This window comes from Struthio camelus, chromosome 2, assembly GCF_040807025.1.
Source record: "Struthio camelus isolate bStrCam1 chromosome 2, bStrCam1.hap1, whole genome shotgun sequence".
In the NCBI taxonomy this organism is placed as follows: Eukaryota; Metazoa; Chordata; class Aves; order Struthioniformes; family Struthionidae; genus Struthio; species Struthio camelus.
In genome coordinates, this window is record NC_090943.1 from 165,146,926 (window position 1) to 165,164,609 (window position 17,684).

General features: G+C 36.9%; 1 protein-coding gene across 12 annotated transcripts in view; it reads right to left on the reverse strand.

Annotated features, from left to right (window-relative positions):
* Positions 1–17,684, reverse strand: part of ZFAT (zinc finger and AT-hook domain containing) — a 147,669-nt gene that overhangs the window by 14,059 nt on the left and 115,926 nt on the right. For 10 of the 12 annotated variants that reach the window (XM_068933371.1, XM_068933374.1, XM_068933372.1 and 7 more), the window contains 3 exons: positions 12,030–12,118; positions 7,718–7,856; positions 948–1,066 (listed from right to left, as the gene is read on the reverse strand). In XM_068933371.1, coding sequence (XP_068789472.1) covers positions 948–1,066; positions 7,718–7,856; positions 12,030–12,118 — 347 coding nt within the window. Of the gene's footprint in view, positions 1–947; positions 1,067–7,717; positions 7,857–11,076; positions 11,211–12,029; positions 12,119–17,684 lie in introns of those variants that run through there. The other 2 variants (XR_011139341.1, XM_068933380.1) reach the window with 2 other exon arrangements.

Below are 17,684 nucleotides of genomic sequence, written 5' to 3' on the forward strand. Positions count from 1 at the left end.
TGTTAGGTTTTTAAATACTTGCCCTTCCTTCTTTAAATAACTGTCCATATAGTCCTTAGACAGATAGCTTGCAAGGATTTCACATCATATCAGTGGATACTCAAAAACTGTTGAACAAGAACTGAACAACAGCTCTTCCAAATCATGCACTAGGGCTATGCCTAGGGCTAGAAATGCCTGAAATTTAGCAGAATAGGTCTCAAACTGGGGAGGTCAGTCAACTGCAGTTGACTTCTAGCTTTTTACTCTTACTGGGAAACAATAATGGCCCACTCGGGCAGTTGAAAAGATTCATCAATAAGCTTGCTGTCCCTTTTTTTTTTTTTTTTTTTAAAAAGTTTCTAGATAGTTTTGTAGTTTTGCAACAGCTTCTGCACCTACAGTCAGCTTGGTTATATAATAGTAACAGTTTTCATTTTAAGAGGAATTGCCACCCACATGACAACAGGGGGAAGCTTGAAAGGATGACATCCCTCAAGGTAGCTGTCCCACTCTATGCCAAACAGAAATTTCATGTTGCTGTTTTTGTTTTATAACCCAGTTTCTTTGGTCTAACTTAATTTTTTTTAGGTCTGATCTGAATCAGTGATGCTGTAACTGCTACATACTTAAGACTGGAGCTGGAAACAGAATAAATGACAGAAAAGTTACTCACTATGTTATCATGTTTCACCTGGTCAATTCAGTTTTCTAGATCTAATGCTAGAGCCCTAAAATGCAGCAAAGCAAGCGTCTACAACCTTGTTAATCCTATCAGATATTTAAGCAGTTAAGCTTAACAGTCATAGCACTGCATGCATTCAAAATGGACATAAAAGGTCATATGCCCTTCTAATCTTATAAAAAGTCCAAAACATATTTTCAAAGATTTCTTATTCTATATTCTTAATTTTATCTCTAGAAATTTAAAAAATCTTAGTGCCAAAGTCATGGCAACTTTGGTTTACCTCCCACTTTGTCTCTCCATCGTGTTCCACTAGCTTCAGACCATGCTTGTTCTTAAGATGTCTGTTGAACTCCCATTTTGTACCATACACAAAGCTGCAAACAGGACACTTAATGCCACCTAAAAGGAAACACAAATAAGCTCCCTGAATTATTTTTTATATATTTTTCAAGGCAATAAGGATCTATTTAATTTGACCACATTTCTGTCAAACCACACAACTATAATTCAAAATACTTTGCCTTGTCCAAATATCCAACACAAAAAAAAGGAGAAAACAAAGTAGCTGAACTCTTACAATCTCTAAAATACAATTTTGGATGACGGTAATAGGAGTCAGGAACAATTTGTATGTTGGGGAAACCACAGCAATCCTGCTTCTCTGCCTGCATACCTCACTGTGCTCGATGCAAAGTTGCAGAAAGGCTATTCCCATCTTTCCTTGCTTCTACACGTCTCCCTTGGGAACTTCTAGAGAAAGGTGTTTAGAGGGAGGGAAAGAAAGAGCAGGAATGGACAACTATCTGCATTAGTTTCAGCTACTGCCCCATTTCTGTAATTAGGTCCACACGAAAAGTTTTGTTTCTGTGGAGCTAGAAGTTGAGAAAGAGAGAGAGACAGAGACAGAGAGAGACAGAGAGAGAGAACATAAACTGCAAAGTAGAGAATAACAAGGCATCCAGTGGGCAAGAACTTGTGCTTGCTCTGCTCATAAAAGCCATTCTCCAAGTGGCTTGCCTGGCAGAGGGGGAAACGTTTCTCCACAGAATAACATTATACTAAGTCTGACCAGCTCCCGCCTTGTTTCTTTGCTAGAAATGTAGAAGATGCTTCAGCTTGTGCAGAACCATTCCCACAGTCGTGACTCTGGTTCAAGCTAAGCAGCAGCAGGAGACTAGTTACAGTTTTAGAGTGACATTTCTTTCAGGTCTGTGAATGATGATTTGCTTTAGGCCCACCATAAACAAAGTTCAGCACATGTATTAAATGATACACTAGTACTTTCCCCCCTCTAAATACTATTTCAAATCAGAAAGAGTTCCCAAAAAACTATTTTTAATACCTCTCCCACTATATATCATTGCAGCTTCAAATATAAATTGGATGCATACTCCAAAATTCTACAAGATTGAGGCCTCTGGCAAGCTAAAGATTTAAATATTAATTCCCTATTGTCTTACGAGGCCCTGGTATGTCGGCCTTCACAATACTATGCAAGACCATAGCGCGCTATACTCTTTCAGGGAGTGCTGGTATTTTCTTATGTAAGTGCTTATAAAAAAATACTCAGATATTAACTGCTTGCAAACAATACTGAGATCTTAATATTTACCAAGCACAGTAGGGACAAACTTCAATCATTAAAAAAAACATTTAACTCCTTTAAGACAGCTGTTCTCTCTTTCTCAACTTTCAAACAAACAATTGTTAATTTTTCTGACAAATTATCAAAGTAAATCAGGAAGAGTTAGTAATTTAATGCCATTTTCATCCAACTATCTTTGCTTTTGAGAGCTTCTACCACTTATTTTAACATACACAATTGTAAAGTTTTCTTTCTATCTACAAAATGATACATACCAGGAATTTGGCATAACATTTACTGTCTGAGTTTGCAGCATCACAAGCAAAAAAACCTGAGTATAATGAAATCATACGCTTCCAATTTTCTACACTAGATTAAACAGCTTTTACTTCTTTTTCTGATGAAAGTCATTTGGTCAAATGTCAGATCTCAGTTGCATGTAATTATGCAAATAAGTATTTGTCTTTTTTTTCCCCCCAGTGACTAAAGCAGAACAGAGATAATCTGCATGTGATAAATAATTGCATTAGGTGACCAGAACTCACTATAACAAATATAATTGTTATGGAAAGGCCTTATGCCACCAGATGGCTGTCTACCTGTTATGTCAAATGATGACTCTTGCCCATCATGTTCAAATGCTTCAAACCTGCTCTCATAAGCTGGTTATAAGCTAAGTTCTGATTGCACACAGTGTTTCATGAATGAGGTGATTAGAGAAAGTATTTAGTTCTACAGGAATGGAAACCTACCATATGGTACTACAGGTGGAAAGAAATTGAACTTTTTATTTTGATAAAACAGAATAACTATATTTAGTTGCTATGCTCTTTCACTGACACTTACTATTCCTCTAAGATTCCCTCGCTTTGCTCTGCCTTCCTCTCAACCTATTATAAGCCTTCATCAAACATCACTATTACAGCAGATGCTCAACACTGTCTTTATACAAAGCTGAAATAGTTTCCCTATTAATGGACTTAACATGCAACAGTTCACAACAGCAGAATACCTTGGTTCAGATTAGGACAAGGATATTATATGTTACATGAAATGAAATGAAATATTCATTCCACCTCATTCTTCAATATTAGAAGAAAAAAGTTTAAGAGAAAAGACCTTCCCGTATTACTTTGATATTGAAAGTATTATAACAATACATCAGATTAATTAAAGCTGCAACTTTTGTCAGTGTGACTTTAATTAAAGAACAACAAATGGAAGCACAGATTTAAACTGATAATGTAAAACTCTGGGTCAGTGAATTGATGCTAAAGCTCAGGAAAATTAATTTCTATTCAATTCATTAAATAAATGGGCAACATACAGAGAAAGTCGATAACCTTCTCCAACCTTACCTGCTTTTAATACCAAAACTGACATCTGAAACAAAACAATGTACAAAAATAACAGTTCCACAACCCTTTTCCAACATGGCACCACTCTGGGCTCTCCAAACCTCCTTTACTCGCCTAACATCTCAATTATCTTACACTTAACTATTATCTTACACTAAAGTAAAACATGTGATGATAACAGTCTAACATAGCATAGAGGCCCCAAAGCAGATATGCACTGTACAAGTTGCTGCACAAACACAGATATAAAAGCCCTTTTCCAGAGAGTGCAGAAATACATAAACAAAACAATGGATGTTAGGGAAAATTAAGAGAAAATAAATAATTTATAGAAAAATGAGATGAGACTTGCCCAGCACCACAAGGCAAATTACGCTAAAAAAGGAAGCTATAAAATGAGCAAGAGGGCCGAGTCTCGCAAAACAAACAAACAAACAAAAACAAATTGCAGGATAACGTATACATGATACTCTTGTCCCCTGTGAAGATTACATTGCATTTTCAGTGCATTCATTTACCTTTATTATTTTAAAATAGTAATGAATAAATATCATATCACAGCGTTCTATAAAAAGGATTTGTTTTGGTCTTGGCTGATCAAAATATATTTGATTATATTATAAGTCCATAAATGAAATACTGCTGTCCATCCCTGACAAATGCAGTGGCTCACATTAGCATGCTTTCTCTTTTATTCTATAAGCACTTCTAGGAATCTTGAGTAGAGTCTCCTAGTTTATATTCATACAAATATTTCCAGTAAAGGTATTTGCAATGTCTACAATGCAGCCATAAACAAGTGAAGAGCACAGAGAGAAAAAAAAAAAAAAAAAAACACATGAGCAAGTGTGAAGCAACTCACCCTCAGCTCAGTGGGTAAGTAAGAACAAGCGCTATATGACAGGACAAACATACTGTTAAGACTTTAATCTTTGTTAGCTTCCCTTATCTCTTTTTTTTCTTTTCCCCAAACCCTTTCATTTGCTAGTCATCTCCCCACTTTCATACCTGTCTGTAGTCCTTTAATTTTGAAGGATTTGTTTAATAACAGCTCTGAAGAGTTTTCTCCCTCATACAAATGCATGAGTAATTTTTAAAAATTGCTTTCAAATCTATGAATATGGTAAACTGAAACTTCATGGAGGCTAGTCAGGCAGCAAGCTGCAACTGCTGACCCAACCAGCTCAGAAACGTACACCTTGTCATCCTGCATAACATGTCCACGCTGATCTGTTTGTAATGTAACCCAGATACACGCTATGTTACGATTCCAAATTCAGGAGAATTTCTATTTACTTCAATAGTACTCAATTTTAGCAACTCCAGATGTAAATCGCACAAGCACCACTCTTTCTCCAGTCAGGAAAACTGACCTGCCCATAGTATGATAAGAAATCTGCAGGCCTCCCATTTTTATTTTGAGCCAACGTGTGATATTCCACGTGATGGGCCACAGAGCAGACGGGGGAAAAGTGCACCTTCTAACATGGCTTTCTTCATGACAAGGTCCTGCTAAGAGGCACATAGGTGGTAGTTGCTAGAAGCATATCAAGCCTCTTTACTGCTCTAAAATCCCACACAGCACATGAACATCTGGAAAGCTGGAACAACACTGCAGTGCAAGCACGCGACATATAAATGCTGTGTCAAGATGGGAAGGGAAAGAAGGATGTGAGGTTGGGGATGAAAGCATGTCTATCACAGTTAAAATTGAAAGGTTCGCTTTAATCTCACTACAATATCTTCAGTATCAGACTACTCTTCTTGCACTCTCCACAACTACTTTTGTTTGTTTGTTTGTTTCACTGGAAAAGAGTTACTTTCAGAAGAGCAGTTATCTGGCTCCCCAAGGGGAAGGAAAACTTAAATACCATCTGATTTAAACTATTTCCTGAAAACATTATAAATATGATCCTTAATTTCACCTCAGCAGAATTCAATCTCAGGAATTTATTCTAAAGAGCATCTATGGAGAAAAAAAATCGTACACTGTTCAGATATTCTGTAAATTACGCAAAGTTCCCCAATGCTGCAGAGTTCTGCTTTCACCGACACTACTGCAGGACAGCGACTTCTGAGTATAGCCCAACTATTATCTCTTGGAAACAACTGCAGTCTTTCTGATAGCCTTCACTATCTGTAAGAATAGTTATAAAATTGTACTACACGTTTCTGTTCAGAAATTTATAGACAAAGATCTAGTTTTTTTAACTACTTGAGTTTTTTTGACAAAAGGTAACCCAGAAATGTCCCATTAAAAATAACACAGGCTGAAAGTTTTATCCTTATTGCCATTGTGCTGCTGTCCACTGTAGTGCAAATTTAAAGGAAGAGTCTCAGCTTTTAATCTGAATGTCTTTGTGATGGAGTTTCAGTATTATTTTAACAAGGATTAGTGCCCTTGATAGATAAAGGCTCTTTATTAGGTGAATAATTTGGAAATGCTCTTAGAAATAATGTGCATTTGGAAGAATTATGTTCTCTTCATTATCTGTTACCATAGCATTATTCTGCTCTCTACTCTTCTCTAACCCTCCCACCTCCCAAAACAATTTTTTTTAAAAGGCCTGTAGTTTCTATTCAAAAATTGGGAAAATACCTTCTATTATCAAAAACAAAGAAAGAAACTCAGCTTGACCAACCAACAAAACACTTGCAACACAATGCAATGTAATATGTAAACTGCCTTTCTCCTCTTCTGCACTTCCGCACACTAGACAGTAGAACTGCATGAGCTTTGTGCTTCTCGAATCTCTAAATACATTTTATATTCAATAAGGTATTGCACAGTCAGTTGTTTGCTTTGATTTACCTACCCAGTGTACAATAGCAATACTACTTTTGGGAAAGAGACAACTCGTACATGTCTCCTTTGCTAGCATTCAGACACTGAGCTGCCCTGTAAGGAATGAGTTAGTTTGTGATACCCGTGAGGAGAAATATCAGAAACCAAGCAACTAGTAGCACTGACCATCTTTTCAGAAGGATATAGAACTTCAGCTGGGATGAAATTTGTGAACGAAATCAATAACAGCCAGGAAGATAACTTTATTGCTACTATATGTGTTGAAAACTATTACAATCTAATTTGCGCTTTCCTTTGCCATCCTGTTGGCTCTTGTATTTAATTTATTTGAATCTTGGATGCTCCCTGAAAACCTCGTTGCCTTTCTCTCCAAGTGTTGTCACCAGGATTATTTTGTTATCTTAGGCTTCTGCACTGAAATTGGCAAATCAACCGATTAAAGTAGCACAGACTATTTTATTTTAGATCAAGAATGCAGAGCTGATTGTTAAACGAAGGCTATACATCATTTTTATCCACCTATTTGCAGCAAGAAGTAGAGGCAGCTTACATCCTTTTTTTAAAAGCTGCACACTTGATTTCAGTCATTAAGAAGGAACGTAGCATCAAGTCCAATGTTTGGCTCCTACGGACGGGTACCAAGCACTGGGAACTTCAGTGCAGCCTATGTGCCTGAAAATCTCCAAAGAATGCTTTGAGTAATATATACCTAAACATGTAATTAGGTTACGCTTAAACTTATTACCAGAAACACGCAAAACTTTACTGCTTACTCTTAAACTGAAACAAGCATTCACAATGTGCATCTAAAACCCCAGAACATAAAACTTACCCTGTTTTTATTTGTAAATGATTTTACCTGTACTCTTTTTACCTCCATTTGTCTAGTGGGGGAATAATTTGGTGCCATTTAGCGTTCCGTCTCTTTCCTGTTAGTTCTACCTTACAAAACTGTCATAGAAAGTGAACAGTAAATCATACATTTCAAGAGAGATTGATCCTTTACTTATGAAAGGAGACAAGCGAGTGAAAATGATAAATGTACGTAACTTAATGGATGGTATAGGCAGGGCAATCAAAACTTCAGTTTACCCGCCCCTATAAATTCAAGAACAAAAGACGCTGTATGATATGTAAAAGGTGGCCATTTCAGAATCACTAAAAAGAAACAGTGATTTTCACATAACATTGAATAGACTGAGGAAAACGTATGCCACAAAAGTTCACCTTTACCTCAAGTCTCCTTCAGAGAAATAAATATAAAAAAAAGAAAAACAAAGTCCGATATGGTGGAAGTATACCTTGTTGGATAAGTGCTTCTGCTGCAGGTTCCCCAGAACCTATATTAACATACTCTTCATTAGGATGCTTTCTGTTGTAATGCCTCTTCAGGGAACCAGATATATTGCAGGAATAATGGCAATGCGCACAACGGAAAGGCTAGAAACAAAAAGGAGAACATTAGAACATAACATAGGTGTCCTGGCTTCCTCAGGAGACAGGTTTGAGCTGCAATATTTTGATCCAGAGAAACCATGCTCATTCTTGGTTTACACATCTTCCAAGGAGACCTTGCAAAATGCTATATAAAGAGAAGTTATAACTAAATCTTACCCAGAATTCGGTACTTTTTACTATGTGCAAGACATAAGTATTCTCAAGATGATTAAATCACTACCTACTTTTCACCACTGCATGAACTGTGTGTTTTCATAACTGACGATCGCATGTGTGACCATTCAAAGGCTTTTTACTACAAGTAAATTTATTAAAAGTAAATGATCTGGTTCTCAGCTGCTATATGCTAAGCAACTTTGGTCTGAAAAGGGGGAGTTAAAATAAGTGAGGATACAATATGACAGCATAGCCAATCTAATTTAATAGGTACCTCCAACTGACAGGGTTGATCCCTTCCCTTCCCTTCCCTCTTCAACATACTCCCAACTACTACTCTTTCACTGGCACTTGTGTTCTAACCACTTGGTGGCCTAGTTTTGGGAACCGACCTAGCAAAAAAGTAACACTACAAAATATAGTGACTCATTTTTTTGCTGGCTTAACACCTGGAAATGGTTAGATAAGCACCAGTTCCAACGCAATAGAAGGCTGAGAAACATGTCTGCAGCTCAGAGAAAGGGAACACATCCACTTTTGCAGCAGCAGATCAACATACAAACACACTCAAAGGGAAAACTCCTAGAAGAGATATAGTGGAATTTTTATTAAAAATTATTTTATAACATACGTTTCCCATCAACTGATGGGGACAGAAACTGCCAAAGAAAAAAGCTGAAAAAAAACAAGCCCTTGTGCCCAAAGACAGCCTTGGAGAACAACCTTTTGACTGAGATATGCAAAAGGTATACGAAGCTAGACAGAAGCATTAGGGTCCAGAAATGGAACGCAGACATTGATGGAAATTCTTGGGGAGAAGTCAAGTACCTCAGAATGGGATGCAAAATGCCCCACACATTGCAACGGGACCCATCCGGTCAAAAGAAAACAGTTGGTACAGCAGCATTTATGAATAAGCTGGACTTAAAGCAGGGAAACATCTCCAGTTAGAATACATTGACCTGATCCTGCCCTTAAAGTTGTTTCTCATTATCTTCTTTCAGGCTCCAAGCAGCAAAAATAAGGCAGACAAATGCTATTCAGGTTGTTGTAACCTTACGGTCCCAGAGAATGCCCTAATATTCAGCCATTCTATTTTTCAAAAAGGAATACTCTCCGTTTCTCCAGCTGAAACTATCATTTTGAAGAAAATAATCCACAATTCTTTTGGACGCAGTGCTGTGTTCTTGTACAAGCTCTCATTATACTTGCACGTAGTATACGCTGTCTGGCATCAAGATAGTAAGATTGTAAATTTGGAGGGGATGAAGACACACATTGATTTTTTTTTTAAATCTAGCTTTATAGAGTTAATGCCACAATACTTACCGCTCTGCGCAAAGAGAATGCCTGAGCACTATGCTAATGTACAGAATAAACATGAAGAAGAATATATCCATTACTCTTACAGTTTCACCAGTGTCTGCAAATTTAGAATCTCCGTTGACAAAGAGCTGCTTTTTTTAATATCCCTATCGATTGTCTTGAGTAAACTGCATGACAGTGGCGCAACAGCAGCTTTATTACATTACCACTGTCCACAATGCAAACTTGGATGGAGCTGAGCTAGTATGAACAGCAGTGGAAGGGTTGTCCCACATTCTCACTCTCAAACAGCCTTTTCTGTACATGCCTGTGTTCCCCTACTTATTCATCAGGACATAATACCAGTCTGACATCAGAGTTACTTACTATGGAAACGCATTCAAACAAATCTATAAACACAAACTTCATTATATCAGAGATTGCAACAAGGTCAGACTGACTGACAAGTACACGCTGGCTGCTTATAGATCCATGTCAATACAAATTCTGGTACAGTCACAGTGAAGTTAAAAATGCAATATCAAAAATAACTTTTAACAATGTGTCTTTTCCAGTTGTTTGAATTTGGAAAATTGTTGTTTTTTCTAGTTTTTATAAAGCTTTTTGTTCTCTACACGCTGACTAAAAAGATCCACAAAAACAACAGAAGAAATAGACTACAAGTGGACAGATGCTGGTAGACACTTGGATTATAGCACTGTGTAACTGATATGTCCCTGAAACAGAGGCATAAATGAGCACAGATGACAACTCGAACATTTTTTGAAAAGAGAACACCTTGGCTGTTGGATACTTTACAGTTATAGAGATCTTTAAACATGCTTGCAGAAACAGTACATATATAATATCCAGAAAAATTGGTTAAAAATTTGAATGACTATATTCTTGACAATGCAAATTATCTGGAGGTATCTTACGATTATCAAACTGCCCAACACTGATATTGCAATAATTCAGTCAAAAATACTCAGCACTAGAATTTGATACTAGTTAAAAAGAATATGCAAACATATTCTATGCAAACATAGATTTTCATGCCATTCTGCAAGCAAGTACAATGCTTCTAAGTATGGAGGAATGAATGATCGATACATCTGAGTGGCACTTTTTTCTGTGAAATGTCAATCCTAATGTTCTTGAAAATACAGTAAATGATAAAGCGTATGTCAATTAGAAACGCTCTTTTCAAAAGAGACTTGAAAAATACATTTGACTCTAGAGACGCAGAAAAGAGAAAGAAAGATCCAGCATAAACATACATTGTTTAAGCTGGTCAAAAAAGCTTATTGCAGACACGTAAAAATAGCACTTCAACAACCTGACAAGCATTAGTAAACAGCAAGTATACACCACAACAAGTTAATCTTTAAAATGCTTTAAAATCATTTTATATCAGTTTACTTTAATCTACTCCTCCCTTGTCATATTTAGCTTCTTCTGAATCTCTTCTAAACTAATTAGACTCCACTGCCTTTCAGCTTCTTGTACTATGACCCAACAGTCTTCCTAACCATTAATTCAGTTCATCGCTGGTTATCCACATCTATTCTGCTACTTCATATATCTTTCTGTAGCTGTCCACCTTTCCAGCCGCATCATCCTTTGTCTTGCCTTCTGCTTTATTTGCTTCTCCTACAAATTCTACGTCAGAGCTACATAGGTACTACATAAGGAGGCAATGCACTATTAACAGATTGGTTTTGAACTCACTTTGACTGACCTGTAAGACTTGCTTAATTTTCTTTTTATTTGTCTGTCTTCCAAAATTTAAATTGTAAATCCAAAGAGTGTCTTCCTTTCTGCTTTAGGGATGTACACAGCATTAGTTCTTATTAAGAATGGTTAAACTGTACTCTTTGCAGAAGCGAAATAATTTGTTAGACAACGAAAGATGTTGCACATAAAAAAAAAAAAAGACATCTTCAGTAAGAAATATGTTCATTGCCAAGATAAAGTGTTATTTTTCTATATATATGAAATATTGAATTCTTCTAGAATAGAAACTTGTATCATTTCTATTTCCTGAATATAACATTTCACAACTCATTATATCACGAACTATCATGCTGAGAATCAATGTGAAATTCAGGAATAAAACCAAACTACAGTTTATTAATATAAAACCTATTTCTAATCTAAACACTTCACAGAAACATTAACAAGCTTCAAAACTCTTTCCAAAACAATTTTTAGATAACCAGAGAATTTTAGAATTAATTCTCTCCAATTTTGTTCATGTATAAATGAACTCATCTATAGCACATTAGACTAGCAAACTCGCACTGAAAATTAAGATGGGAAATGAACAGTGATGTATGGATTCAACTTCTAACTTCCCTAAGACACTTTGAAACACATATTAGGGTAGTTCTCTCAAGGACTGGCAGTCAGACAAAACACTAATATTTGTTTTATATTGCAAAATATAATTTTGTAGGCAAGGAAAGATACTAAATATAAATCATCTATGAACAAAATAGTTCTAGTATACTGCTATTCTATCACGTACTATCTCAAAGTCTGAATGTAAACTCAAAATTCCCTATATATTAAAACATTAAGATCTCATAATTGTCACCAGAAAGGAACATTTATCAGTTTTAAAACCGTTGTCTGAAGCTCCATGTATTTCTAAACGAGTTATCATTAATCATGATTTATTTGCTTTCTTACCTTGAAAGAGACATGCTGCTCCATATGACGTAGGAGCTGTGGTTTTTGGGCAGCTGTATAGTCACACACCGTACATTTAAATTGTTTTCCTGAAATGGGAATAAAAACGGAATCTTTTCTTCTTCTATTTAAGTTCAGAAAACTACTTACGATTTCTTCACAAAGAAGATTTCCAAAAGGGTAACAATGAACAACGAACAACTGAACTGTGAGTTTGGCACCTGCTCTGCAAAATTTTGGTAAAATAGAGCTAAGTGGAATAAAGAAGAAAAAAGGGGTTTCAAGTGTCATCTTTAAATTATAAGCATTAATTAGCAGAGATACTCCTGGAATAGTCACTTGGGGAAAGAGAAAAGTAATTATTACAGTATAGCCTAAATGGAAGAAGGAAATCAGGCAGAATTACTTCGTTATTCATAAAGCACATTTGTAAATCCTTAAAAGACAGATGTTTGGTCATGTTCACATGTGTTCAACCTGCTTCTGTCTCAAGCACCTAATTATTATGGTTCAAACACACTTAACTTTTTTTTTTTTTTTAAGTTTATTTGATTTATTTCTGGTTGGGTATGATGTATTATTCTTATGACAAGAATAAGATTTATTTATTCTCATCTAGCATTACTCTTCCAGCAGGGACTCAAATTACTTTAAAAGAGATTTTTACATAGGCTTAACCCTGAGTACATGGAGAAATAAATTATGTCATAAAACAAAATAAATTTGCATGGCAAATACAGATGCCTTGTTTTTCCAATATTTTATTTTGCTTACACAGCTTTGAAAACCATGGGCACACTTTGTTCCACCAGCAGCAGACTGAATGACACCTGTTTGGCTTATTCGTTATGAATTTTTGTCCTTTCTCACCTAAATCTCTACAGTAACCCTCAGTCTCCCATGATAGTCCCCTAAAGCAAAAGATAGCACATACTGAGACTAGTTTATTCCTTATATACACTGACTTGCAAGTTGGCTGCTACCAGAGATAAAGGATAATGGCCCAGATCTGTCTTGCCTGATCTCAGAGGGTGCTAACTTGTATTCCTGTATTTTAAGAGGGCACAAATTTTTCTGAAAATGTATGGAGTTAAAGTAACTTATCTCTTTAAGTAGATTCAAAAAATTATATAGTGGATAGGAAGACGGCTAAAGACAATGGACACATGCTTGCATTAACATTGAGTCTTCAGATATCAAGCTAAAAAGTCACTGAAAGATTTGAGACAGTCCATGTTTGTCAAGCACTTTGTAGAGTGAAAGCCTGAGTCATAACTACGTCTTCTATGCAATATAACACAATAAATAGAGTCAATGCAATTTACACAGTGTTTTGTGAAGAGCATCTTAAAACTATGAAAAAAAGTATTGCTCTGCAGTTCAAGATTGTTCTCCAAAGAAAAGGTGCTACTTTAAGTTCTACAAACAAGATAACAGTATTACGTTGCATTCGCCGTATACTTAAGTTTCTTTATGTATCTGTAAGCCTCCTAGACAAGCCTGAACGCTGAAGGTACTAAGCATCCAGCCCGAAATAGCAACAGCACAACCGCAGAACAAGAACTGGAATTTCACCGAACGAGAGGTGAAGCTCAGAACATTCAGGCTAGAATTAACAGAGGGAATGATTAATGACAAAGACAGTTTACTTAGAAATCAGATGGACTGCCTGTCAGTTGAAGTCTTTAAGTTAACCCTGCTCAAGCCTTCCTCCAATCCAGCAGAAATTCGATGCACAATTATTAGATTAAGTTATGGCCTGTATTCTGCAAAAGATCAGTCTCCGTGATCGTAAGAGTCTGCTTTTGGCCCTGAAATCATTAGTCTAAGTCCTTCTTAAAGTGAAGCAAGATGGTCAGATTTTGTCACGATGTATTTTGGAATTCTCTAACAGGACTGAATTCTCTTTGACGTTTTCAGGAAACATCTGTTACTGTTTGTGGCTTTCCAAAAAGTAAAGCTCTAAAATGTATTCCTACTCTGTAGGTTTCCCTTACTTTTCTACTTTTCCCTCTGAACATTTTCTCTTCCAATCTTTTTTTTCCCCTTATGATTTAAAATAACACTCTTTCCTTTATTCCCTGGTTTTCATCCTCGTTTTCTCCCATTTCCTCTGGAGGAATAGTCTACTATCAGTCTTGCTAACCCCCACCAAATTACAGACCGTATGAAATACTGAAATACTGCATCCCTGTATCAAATGCTCATGGCTGGCAAATTGTGTTTGTTCAAACTGGAATAAGCATGCGTTGAAAAAACGGTCAAAAGAACTGAAAAGAAGGAAGAAGAGGCAGAACACAGAATATGCTGCATTCATTGTCACGAAACCAATAGGGTTTCTTTAGATTTTGCATCTTGATCAAAAAAGTTATAAGTGTTTATATTGAGTGTGAAAGTTCCCATGAAACAGAGCTAAGATATTCAGACAATTTTTTTGATATCTAATTAAAATAATGACAATCAGTTTCTCTGGTTTATTTCTTATCACAAACAGTAATAAGACTGGACTACTGAATTATTTTCTGTCATGTCACTGTTGAGAGAAATAAAGCAGACAGAAAACTACTTTATATTCCACTGGTTAGACTGACCTTGCAGGGCTGATATTTGAACAAAAATTGCCTAGATTCACAAGTCAGGAAGACAAGACTCAGAAACAGCTGAAGCATCTTTTAAATTCATTTATTTGTGAAATTACCGAAGAATACTAGATGTGTGCTAGCAAGAACTACTAAAGTGCTGTCACTATAGAAATAAGACACTGGGCAAAGAGAAACCATCCCCATTCAAAAGGCTGAAAGTCCCTTGACAAATTGTACAGTACACTTCTGGTGACAAATGTGATCTTATCTTCTACAAGTGTTTGAAATACATGAAGAATCTACTGAGCTAGACCTAGTGAGGAAACTGGCTGAAGACTCCACAGATTGTGGAATCCTGTTCCCAATGAGGCCCATGGCAAAACAAATTTTCCAAAGGTACGAGGCATTTCCTGGAACACTTTCAAAAGTGCAAAGGGCAAGACAAGAGAGCCTAAGTCTTAGATTTATTTATATCAATCAAGAAGGGAAGTGCATCAATAAGAAAGCTGCAGTCACTTCGCATAGTACAGATGATGATGACAATCTGAAACCAGATAGAAAAGGTTCCTGGTAATAACGTTGCCTCTAGAGTCAAGGCTTCAACCTTGTAAATGTTAACAGTATAGGATTCCTGCATGCAAAGAATATTTAAAACCAACTCCACACCTCTGAAAACAAATCCAGACAAGACTAACTCCTGCAGTACTATACTGCTATTCTTAACAGTGCTAAATTTTCAAAGCAGCCTCAGTTGAACTGCAATAATTAGTTACATGCATACCTATTTTGTTCAAGCAGTAGTACTCACTCATAGGAAAAAACCAAAACAGAATAAAACAAATACAACTTTCATTGCCAAATTGCATTATTTGGACACGCTGGCTTGTGGAAACAAAAATGCAGGTTTTGAAATGAAACCTTACGAGGGGACTTTTTTAGGGCACCATAGAACGACATTATTTTTTTCTTTACAGTCTGACCATGCTCCAAGTTTTTTTAATTCAAAGGAAAAAAAAAAAAGAGGGATCAGCTGAAGATAGTATTTGATCAGTGAAATCATCAATTCCTGAACGCATAATTTAGATGGACGTGTAACCCAGCTTGTTATTGACCAAGTTATTGGAAAATATTGAAAAGTACGTTTTCAATAAGCAATGATTTACTGTTAACCTTGTTAATACAGCAGTAACTATATACCTTCTAACACACACTTCATACCAATGCACAAACAAACAACTCCTCCCGTAATGAAATATATAAATAAATAAATATAACTGAAACACAAAATCTTCACTTCACATAGATCCTAAAGATGTGACAGACAGCATGTGCTTCGTGTGAAAGGACAATGCTAATGTGCAGGTTTTTTTTTTTTTTTTCCAAAAACAAGAATTTCAGCGAAGTGCTCAGTAAAGAATGGAATTAGGTTTCACAAGGCTGCATTAGTAACAAATAGATCAAGCTACTAAGTTATAATGAAGGTCAGTAAACTCATCCTGCTAAATCATTTACCCTAATTTGATAATGACAGAGGAATAAAAGTATTGTTGTACCTCAAATTCTGAAATTGAAAAAGACATTATTGTTTCACTTTTTTCTGGTTTTGCACCTCCTGTCATCACCACAGAAATACTGCACCCCACCGAGTAAAGGCAAATGCAACTCCAGAAGATACTTGTTTAGGTTACGTGACCAAAGCCTAACCTCAGTAAGGAGCCCAGAGCCACAGTGACATGCGTAGCACCCCCCGTCGCATGATCAGAGCAAAGCGAGCACCCTCGGTCAGCTACTCCCAGGGCCGCTATAGCACCGACTTAGCTTCAGCTGCAACAGCAATTTCTCTAAGTGGTCAGGTGGCTATGGCTAATTTGCTTTAATTTTGTTTATCTTTGAATGGTACAGTCATATTTATGATTCTAACATTATGACGCAGTATAGAAAAATACAGGCCTGGTGTGATAGCAGAGGCCTTGAGAAGCAGAGACAGTTAAGATGTGGTGTAGAGGAGTACAGGCATGGGACGATAAGAGATGGGGCACAGGCTTGGCACTGGAGACTCCACGGCTATAAAAAACTCACACACGGCCAGTTAAAGAAATGTTAACCTGAAGCTGGACAAAACTCGTTTTAGAGGTAACAAAGAGGACAAAGAAACAGAATCGAGCGTATGTAAAAGGTACAGTAAATTCAGACATAACATGGAGCTGCAGACCCGTGAAGAAAGAGCAAGGTGTAAAAGGTTGTTAACATATTAAAAGGATCCCAAGCGGATCCTAGAATGAAGAAGAAACCAATATCATCATATTTCTCTTGGCCAAAGACTTCAGATGCTGACAACCCACCGTAACATGCCCCCACAAGAATGAAATCACCACCCTTGGATCCAGAGAAGTGTAGGGGGATGAACATTATGCCAGGAAGAGGGGTACAAACCAAGAAGTAGGAATATAACAATCTCCTATATTCCTTCGTTTTCTATAATTACATTGGGACAAATACTGATTCTTGGATTAGAGAGTTAAAATTTCAATTATACTAATTGGTTTAAAAAAAAAAAAAAAAAAAAAAAGGTGTGTTTCTGCTTTGCCCATAAACATTTTGAGCATAACAGCCTACTGTCCTGGAGAGACCTCCACAGTCATGAGGCAAGAGAACACCCTGCAGCCTGAAGGGGTACTGCCTACAGGGGCATGCGACTCATTACAGCATGCTGGGACAAGGCACTTCAGAACTGCGCAAGACTTACTACGGGGTGTTTAGGGAAAGGACTAAAGGCAGAGAAAGGAGGAAGGAATCAAGGTGGTTTGGAGAGGAACAAGCACAGGAAAATAGAAGGGGAATGGCATAAAAAGGGCTGACTGCATGAAAGCAGGTTGCTGCTCTGTGCGCTTGTCTGGCCATGCCCTGCGCCTCATCAGCACAGTCTGTCCTGTCTCCTTAATGAACTCCATTTCCAGCTGTTTTCCTCGGTAAAGGGGCTCTCTATTCTGTGTGCAGGAGCGTGTAAGGAAATCTCAGTGCCAGCAACTGCAGAAGGCGCGATGGGTTATAGCAACCCATGTGTCCGAGTTGC